We start from the raw sequence: 9,683 nt of genomic DNA, 5'->3' as shown, positions 1-9,683 counted from the left end.
ATGGTCACTGCCTCCCAGGTTCCCATCCACTTTTGCTTCCCCTACTAATTCTTCCCAGTTTGTGAGCAGCAGGTCAAGAAAAGCTCTGCCCCTAGTTGGTTCCTCCAGCACTTGCACCAGGAAATTGTCCCCTACACTTTCCAAAAACTTCCTCGATTGTCTGTGCACTGCTGTATTGCGCTCCCAGCAGATATCAGGGTGATTAAAGTCTCCCATGAGAACCAGGGCCTGCGATCTAGCAACTTCTGCTAGTTGCCAGAAGAAAGCCTCATCCACCTCATCCCTCTGGTCTGGTGGTCTATAGCAGACTCCAACCACGACATCACCCTTGTTGCTCACACTTCTCAACTTTATCCAGAGACTCTCAGGTTTTTCTGTAGTTTCATACCGGAGCTCTGAGCAGTCATACTCCTCTCTTACATACAACGCAACTCCCCCACCTTTTCTGCCCTGCCTGTCCTTCCTGAACAGTTTATATCCATCCATGACAGTACTCCAGTCATGTGAGTTATCCCACCAAGTCTCTGTTATTCCAATCACATCATAGTTCCCTGACTGTGCCAGGACTTCCAGTTCTCCCTGCTTGTTTCCCAGGCTTCTTGCATTTGTGTATAGGCATTTAAGATAACTCATCGATCGTCCCTCTTTCTCAACATGAGACAGGAGTCCTCCCCTCTTGCGCTCTCCTGCTTGTGCTTCCTCCCAGGATCCCATTTCCCCACTTACCTCAGGGCTTTGGTCTCCTTCCCCCGGTGAACCTAGTTTAAAGCCCTCCTCACTAGGTTCGCCAGCTTGCTGGCGAAGATGCTCTTCCCTCTCTTCGTTAGGTGGAGCCCGTCTCTGCCTAGCACTTCTCCTTCTTGGAACACCATCCCATGGTCGAATAATCCAAAGCCTTCTCTCCGACACCACCTGCGTAGCCATTCATTGACTTCCACGATTCGACGGTCTCTACCCAGGCCTTTTCCTTGCACAGGGAGGATGGACAAGAACACCACTTGCGCCTCAAACTCCTTTATCCTTCTTCCCAGAGGCACGTAGTCTCTGGTTTGGGAAGTCAATTTGCCAAATTGAGATACTTTAGCGTGGCCCAATGACCAGGAAAAAAAAACAAACTTTTTCTGAGAACTAAAAAATCCTAATCCTTCTCCTGCCCAAGAGTTTCCTCAGAGCCTCCTTGACTTCTTTGTTCTGCAGGATGTATATGATTGGGTTGAATGTTTGGGTAATGACTGTGTAGAACAAGGCAAGGGCTAAGTTAGTGTCCACATAAAATTTGGTACTAGGTTTCATGTCGGTTATAACGCCATTGCCAAAGAACAAGGTGACAGTGATAAGACGTGAGAACTATGTGGAGAAAGCTTTGATTTTCCCCTCGGCTGAGCGCATCTTCAGGATGGTGGAGAGGATGCAGGTGTAGGAAGTGATGATTAGGAAGAAGGGGATTAGTGTGAACAGCACAGTGTGCACAGTGTGATAGCCTTATTCAGGGATGTGTCCATGCTCACCAGCCTGAGCACTGGGATGAGGTCACAGAAAAAGTGCTCAATTTTATTTGGCCCATGGAAGGATAGCATGAATACAGTGACTGTTTGCTCAAATGCCACCATATTGCCTGCAATCCACACCACAGCTCCCAAGCTAATGGTGACTTTTCTTCTCATGATGAGAGAGTAATGCATGGGGGGTTGCATATGGTCACATATCGGTCGTAGGACATTACAGCCAGCAGGCAGCACTCCGAGTTACCGAAGAGGAGGAAGAAATACATCTGGGCTCTGATAGAAGGTTGGACAAGGTCTTGGGGATGGTGACCGATGAGTAGCAGACCTCCAAGACTAACAGGTTCCTGAGAAAGAAATACATGTGGGTGAGGAGGGCCCGGTCAGCCACCATGACAGTGATGATGAGGCTATTTCCTATCAGGGTGACAAGGTAGATGAGTTAGACTGGGATAAAGTGAAAGGGTTGCAGATGCGGGAGGTCTGAGAAGCCCAGAAAGATAAACTCAGTCACTGCAGTTAGATTTCTCTCCATATCCCTATCCAGTTGGGATCACATAGGGTTTCAGTTACTTTAGGAGCTAGGATGGCATCATCATCATCACTCCCATAACTGCATTGGTCATTGGGACACCATCATTGATGAGCAATCAACCGATTGTCTTCACCCCTGATGATTGTGTGTCAGTGCTTGAGTCTCCGTGAAGTCCATTCCTGTCCACTCTTTTATGTTGTCAATCCATCTCTTCTTCTGTCTACATCTTCTTCTCTTCCCCTGTACTGTCCCTTGGAGGATGATCTTGTATAGGCCAGGTGATCTTGTTACATAGCCGTATCACTTCAGCTTGTGCTTCTTCACGGTCGTCAGGAGATCTTCATATGGGTTTTACGGATGTATCTCATCTCTACTACCTGTATTTTCCATTCATGTTCTGCTGTAAGAGTCCATGTCTTGCATGCATACAGGAAACTGGAGATGACCACTGCATGCAGCAGTTTCAGTTTGGATTCCAGGGAGATGTTCTTATTCCTCCAAATTGGCTTTAGCTTTGCCACTGCTGCTGTTGTTTGCACAGTTCTTGCCCGAATTTCTGCTTTGGATCCTTCATCAGTGATGATTGCCCCCAAATACTTGAACTGTTTCACTGTCTCCATCTCCTGTCCACTGACAGTGATATGTGAGCTGATCGCATCACATTTGTTTGTCATCAGCTTGGTTTTCTCTGCACTGATTTCCATGCCATATTTTGTGGAGGTTTCATCCAATCATTTCACAAGGGTGGCAAGTTCATCTTTGCTGCCTGTCAGGCCATCAGTGAATCGAAGATTTGAGATTGTATACCCCCCAATGCTGACTGTGCATAAGTGATCTTCTAGAGAACTGCACTTCTGGCCTTGGCATACAGTTGTTTAATGGTAAGAATAAGCTTACGACCAGCATTGTACTTCTTCATGGTTGCCCAGAGACCTTCGTGCCATACTCTGTCAAATACCTTCTTGACGTCAACAAAGATGTGGTAGATGTCCTGCTGGTGTTGTAAGTACTTCTCACATAGAACACAAAGGTTGAAAATCTGTTCTGTGGTATTTCTTCCAGCACGAAATCCAACCTGTTCTTCAGCGACGATATTCTCTCCTTGTGTTTTCAATTAGTTCAATATGACTTTCAACATCACTTTGCTGGGATGGCTAATTAAACTTATAGTCCGGTAATTTTGACACAATTCAAAGTTACCTTTCTTTGGCAGAGTGATGATTAGTGACTGTGTCCATGTGGAGGGCCACTCAACGGTCTCCCAGATCTTGTTGCAGATCTTGGTGAGTACATCTATTACTATTTCTCCTCCAAATTTCATCAATCCGGCTGGGATGTTGTCAATACCTGTAGCCTTTCTGTTCTTGAGTGATTTCACAGCTGTCTCCACTTCTTCATATAGTATTGGAAAATCATCCTCCTCTGTTGAATCTGGGCTGTCTAAGACACTAGGATCTCCATTTGTCTAGTGGTTGTATAAATCAGAGCAGTAGTGTCCACCTATTGATGATGTCCCTTTCTTCTGTAAGACTGTTCCCTTCTTTGTCTTGAATTGCATTAGCTTTGATCCGTTAGCTCTGCAGGGGGTTGCGAATGCTGCTAGTGCTGCTGTTCTTGGAGCTACAGTGTTCGCTGCAGGAACAGAGAGCTGAACTTGCTGATCCAGCAGACCTCAATGTCGCTCACTAAGAAAGACCACAGGCTTGGTTCCTTGGAAAGGAGCTAGGCCAGGTGTATTGTTGACAATGCACGGTACTAGTGCCCCAGCTCAATGGTTAAAGGTGTACTAACATATGTATGCTTGCAACAATGTTATCAGCTGACGCAGCACATCAGGATGTTGTCCCCTAGACTAGCCCAAAGATGCCCCTCCTATGACCTCTCCTTTTATACATTGATACAAAAAAGTTATGTATGACACTCCAGACGTTATTAGTTACCACCCCTATCCTTGTTCCTGTTAGTTCGAATAAAACATCCTTATCCATTATCCTTTCATCCCCACACCCTCTTATCTTTACACAGGATCAGGGTGTTCTGATACCATCTGGTACCATTTCTTAAGAATGTGTTTACATAGTAACTTGAGAGATCTGTGTGGTTTTGTACCATCATTTCTGGTCAGAAATGTGCTTATTTGGTTAGTGTTTTACTTTTCTACCAATGCCAGGCCTACTCTGGTTCCCAGCCTTTGGTTCACACTGTTAGTTATGCTTACAGCTCCAGCAAGGCCTACACTCTGCTCTCTCAGCTCTCAAGCTCAAAACTGAAACTAAACCTAATCTCTTTGTTTCTACATTCACTTTTTCCACTTCATTCATGACTCTATAGACTTCTATCATATCCCCCCTTAGTCATTCCTTATATAAGCTGAACAGTCCCAGTCTTTTTAATGTCTCCTCATATACAAGTTGTTCAATAACCCTAATAATTTTGATGCCCTCCTCTGTACCTTTTCGAATTCTAATATATGGTTTTTGAGATGAGGTGACCAGAACTACACAAAATATTCAATATGTTGGCGTATCATGGATTTATACTGTGGCATTATGATATTTTCTGTCTTAATATCTATCCCTTTCCTAATGGTTCCAACATTCTGTTAGCCTTTTTGACTGCAGTTGTGCATTGAGTGGATGTTTTCAGAGATTTATCCACAATGACTCTGAGATATCTTTCTTGAGTGGTAACAACTAATCCAGACCCCGCTACTTTGTAGGTATTGTTGGGATTATTTTTTCCAGTGTGCATTACTTTGCAATTATGAACACAGAATTTCATCTTCCATTTTGTTGCAGGTTACTATGATATGTATGATACTGGTCAGGTGGTCAGTAAAATATTCCTACTGTTACACTCTTATTGTTCAAGCATGGAAATTCTATCCATAGAGATTCTATGGTGCAGTTTGATATATTTAAGATTTTTACTTTATTTGACTCAGCTTTCTTTCTCATATAGTGCCACTCCCCCACCAGCATGACCTTAGTTTAAAAAAATCCTCTACCAACTTTTTAATTTTCCATGTCAGCAGTCTGGTTCCAGGTTGGTTTAGTTGGAGCCCTTTTTTTCCTGTATTGGCTCCTCTTTTCCCAAAAGGTTCCCCATTTCCTAATAAACCTAAATCCCTCCTTCGAACACCATTGTCTAAACCACAAATTGAGCCCCTGCGGTTCTGCTGGTCTTTATGGCCCTGCATGTGGAACTGGAAACATTTCATAGAATGCTACCATGGAGACCACAATCTCCTCCCAGAGCAGAGAATGGAACCCAACATTCTTCATTTCCAGTTCTTTGTTCTAACCACTCAAACCTCCACTGGATTCTAGAAGTCCTAACTCCTGTCATGCTACTATAACGACTAAGTCCTGCTCCTATTCTGGAAGTGGAGACAGAACTCTGGGCTCCATACTGCCAGCCAGCTCCCCTCCCTTTTATACCCACTGGACCCCACTCCCCGCTCAGAGCTCAGCATAGACACGAGAGGCGAGAGTCACAAAATGTCTTTGGTGCCTAACTAACACTCTCACAAAACCCCCTCTCGGCTGCCCCCAAGCCCTGTAGGTACCTACAGTCACTCTGTGCCTAAATTCATGCAATTAAATCTCTCTATGTTTGTGCCTGTGGATGTACACTGGTGATCCCCTTTCAGATACAGACACCTAGGCCCCAGAGTGATGCACAAACTGAGGGGAAGACAGGCATTCCTCTGCCTAGCTCACCTGCAGGGCCCAATCCAGTAAGTGTGCTCAAAGGAGGAAGCCCTCCTTTAATAGTGAAAAATACTGTCCCAACTTCTTATAGATCAGCTGGGGAGGAGTCACTTGGGGAGGTCACATGGGGAGGTCACATGTCCTTCCCTTTAACTGGTGCCCCCCCAGTATGCTCCCTCACCAGTTGCCCACATGTGACACCTGGGATGTTGGACACCCCCAGTTCAAGTGTCCCATTTGTCTGAAGGGGAGAAAAGATTTGAATGGGGTGTTGCTACCTCTCAAGTGAGTACCTAAATCACTGAGCTATGGGATATTTTGATATGGGGTATCCGCAGTCACTTCTGTTGAAGCTTTTCCACTGTGACCAAAGAGAGAGGGAGCAAGCAAAGGAGCAATGCTGTAGCCTGGTTGTCACAGCACTCACTGGGAGGTGGGAGACCCTGCTCCAGTGACTTAATTTTTTTTTAAAGTATGTATTCACAGTGGAACAGCAACACAACATCACTGCCTTCAGATGTCTGCTCAAAACTGCTTAAAGTTACAACTTGGTACCTAACTAATGCAACTCTTTTGAGCCTCCATAGCAAGTGCTTCTCATTCCTGGGGAGCCCATCACAAGGACAATCACTGCTACAGAGTGAACTAGATTGCTTGATAAACTGGTTGCAAGCAAACAATGTACATTTTCATACAGCTAAATGTGAATGTATACATCTGGGAATAAAGAATGTAGGCCATACTTGCAAGAGGAGGGACTCTATCCTGGGAAGCAGCAACTCTGCAAAAGATTTAGGGGTAATGGTGGATAATAAACTGAACATGAGCTCCCAGTGTGAAGCTGAGGCCAAAAACAGCTAATGGGATCATGGGTTGGATAAACAGGGTAGCCTTGAGAAGGAGTGGAGAGGATATTTTACCTTTGTATTTGGCACTTGTGAGGCCACTGCTGGAATACTGTGTCCAGTCCTGTTGCCCACAATTCAAGAAGAAGGTTGATAAATTGGAGAAGGGTCAGAGAAGAGTCATGAGAATGATTAAAGGATTAGAAAACCTGCCTTATAGTGATAGACTCAAGGAGCTCAATCTATTTAGCTTAACAAAGTGATGAAATGACCACAGTCTATAAGCACCTACAATAGGAACAGACATTTAATAATGAAATCTTCAGTCTATCAGAGAAAGGCATAACATAGTCCAATGGCTGGAAATTGAAGCTAGACAAATTCAGACTGGAAATAACTCATACATTTTTAATGGTGAGAGTGATTAATCACTGGAACAATTTATCAAGGGTCCTGGTAGATTCTCCATCACTGACAATTTTTAAATCAAGATTGCATGTTTTTCTTATGCTCTAGGAATTATTTGGGGGACAGTTCTCTGGCCTGTGCTATGCAGAATGTCAGACTAAATGATCACAATGGTCACTTTAGGCCATAGAATCTATGAATGGCATAATAAAGGAAAAGAGAGCGAGTAAGAAAAAAAGATAAAGAGAGAGATCCTGCATCTGTCACCTTTCCACAATGGTAACTTCATTTAAAAACTTTAAAAGCATTAATATTATATTACATTTACTTTATTAATTATTATTGTTATTATACTAACTTCTCCATATCTAAATACAGTGAAGGATGGATGCCAGGAACCAGAATGCTGTTGCCGAATTCATCCTCTTAGGTTCAATATCCTACGAAGATGACAGGCCTTTCTTTTCTTTACATTCTTACTCTTTGCTTATGCTTTAACCATAATGGCCAATGCCACCATCATCGCCACGGTGTGGAAGGACAGACACCTTCACACACCCATGTTCTTCTTCCTTAGCAACTTCTCTTTCATGGAGATCTGGTACATCATGGTCACCATGTCCAAGATGCTGTTCAGCCTCATGGTGGAGAGGACCACCATCTCTGTGTCAGGCTGCATAATCCAATTCAATCTCTCTTCTGCTTGGGAATCACTGAGAGCATGCTCCTGGATGTGAAGGTTTATGGTCGCTACATTGCCATCTGCTAAGAACTGCGCTCCAGCAAACTGATGAACAAAAAGGTCTGCACCCAGCTGGCTGTGTGATTTCATTGGCCATTTGCCCCTCACCATCTCTACCACTCAGTTCTTATTCTGTGGCCCCAACAAGATCAATCAGTTCTTCTGCGACCTGGCACCAGTGCTGAACCTCTCATGCACAGACACCTCAGTCAGCGAGATGATATTCTTCACCTTTGCCTGGGTCATCATCTTCTGCTCCTTCCTGCTCACTATGGTGTCCATCATCTTCACCATCTGCATGATGTCCTCCACCACTGGCAGACAACGGGCCTTTTCCACCTGTGCCTCCCACCTCACAATGGTGATCATCTTCTACAGCACTGTCACCTTCATGTACATCTGTCCCATGGCATGCTACACTTTCCTGGCAGAAAAGGTGGTCTCTATCTTCTACTGTGTAGTCACCCCACTCCTCAACCCTGTCATCTACAACCCAAGGAACAAGAAAGTGAAGGAGGTGCTGGGGAGGGTGCTGTGCAGCAGAAGAAGGCTGAATTGGAAGATGGTTGGATTCATTAACTGGGATAGTTCAGAGAAAAGGAGGGGGATTCTCGATGGCTTCAATGTGAGCCTCTCCTAACCACCAAGGGCAATGGTTTAAACGATGATGGTAGCTACTGGTCAGAAATTGATACTCACATTGGTGGAACCATGGTTCTATTCTCATTTCTGCATTGCATTTAACAAAAGAAATAAATGGGGCATCCTGAATCCTGCGACCTATTCCCAGTACTGGAAGAGGAGTGGGGTCTAGTGGGTAAGGGATGGGAATTAGCACTTCTTGGCTCTATTTTGAGCTATGGGAGAGGAGTATGCCATATTAGCAGAGGCTTAGATTCAGGATTCATGAAGTCTATTATTTGCTCTGCTCCTGACCCCCGGTGTCACATGAGGCAAGGTAACAGGCCTGACCCATCATTGTGAAGCACATTCTTTGGAAGAAAGGAATTATGTTAAGTGGTTTATTGGCTGAGCAAAGTGAGGCCCTAAACTCAAACTGATGGTCTTTCTGTTTGTCTCTCTGCAATATGATTGTTTGTATGCCACATCTGATCAGTTCCAGGTTTGCATGGATTGTTCCAGGCAATAATCATAGAATCATAGAATATCAGGGTTGGAAGGGACCTCAGGAGGTCATCTAGTCCAACCCCCTGCTCAAAGCAGGACCAATTCCCAACTAAATCATCCCAGCCAGGGCTTTGTCAAGCTGGGCCTTAAAAACCTCCAAAGAAGGAGACTCCACCACCTCCCTAGGTAACACATTCCAGTGCTTCACCACCCTCCTAGTGAAATAGTGTTTCCTAATATCCAACCTAGACCTCCCCCACTGCAACTTGAGACCATTGCTCCTTGTTCTGTCATCTGCCACCACTGAGAACAGCCGAGCTCCATCCTCTTTGGAACCCCCCCCCCCCCAGGTAGTTGAAAGCAGCTATCAAATCCCCCCTCATTCTTCTCGTCTGGAGACTAAACAATCCCAGTTCCCTCAGCCTCTCCTCATATGTCATGAGCTCCAGACCCCTAATCATTTTTTTTGCCCTCCTCTGGACTCTTTCCAATTTTTCCACATCCTTCTTGTAGTGTGGGGCCCAAAACTGGACACAGTATTCCAGATGAGGTCTCACCAATGTCGAATAAAGGGGAACGATCACGTTCCTCAATCTGCTGGCAATGCCCCTACTTATACAGCCCAAAATGCCGTTAGCCTTCTTGGCAACAAGAGCACACTGTTGACTCATATCCAGCTTCTCGTCCACTGTGACCCCTAGGTCCTTTTATGCAGAACTGCTACCCAGCCATTCGGTCCCTAGTCTGTAGCAGTGCATGGGATTCTTCCGTCCTAAGTGCAGGACTCTGCACTTATCCTTGTTGAACCTC

General features: G+C 44.8%; 1 protein-coding gene across 1 annotated transcript; it reads left to right on the top strand.

Annotated features, from left to right (window-relative positions):
* Positions 1–7,506: 7,506 nt before the first annotated feature.
* Positions 7,507–8,385, top strand: LOC115271561 (olfactory receptor 6B1-like). The gene is made up of 2 exons (XM_029914397.1): positions 7,507–7,670; positions 7,818–8,385. Exons 1-2 carry the CDS (start codon positions 7,507–7,509, stop codon positions 8,383–8,385), a joined length of 732 nt encoding a protein of 243 aa, XP_029770257.1.
* The last annotated feature ends 1,298 nt before the right edge of the window (positions 8,386–9,683 follow it).

This window comes from Terrapene carolina, unplaced genomic scaffold, assembly GCF_002925995.2.
Source record: "Terrapene carolina triunguis isolate 2854851 unplaced genomic scaffold, T_m_triunguis-2.0 Scaffold47657, whole genome shotgun sequence".
NCBI classification, from domain to species: domain Eukaryota; kingdom Metazoa; phylum Chordata; order Testudines; family Emydidae; genus Terrapene; species Terrapene triunguis.
The sequence above is the reverse complement of the archived record's forward strand: the minus strand, read 5'-3'. Positions and strand labels throughout refer to the sequence as shown.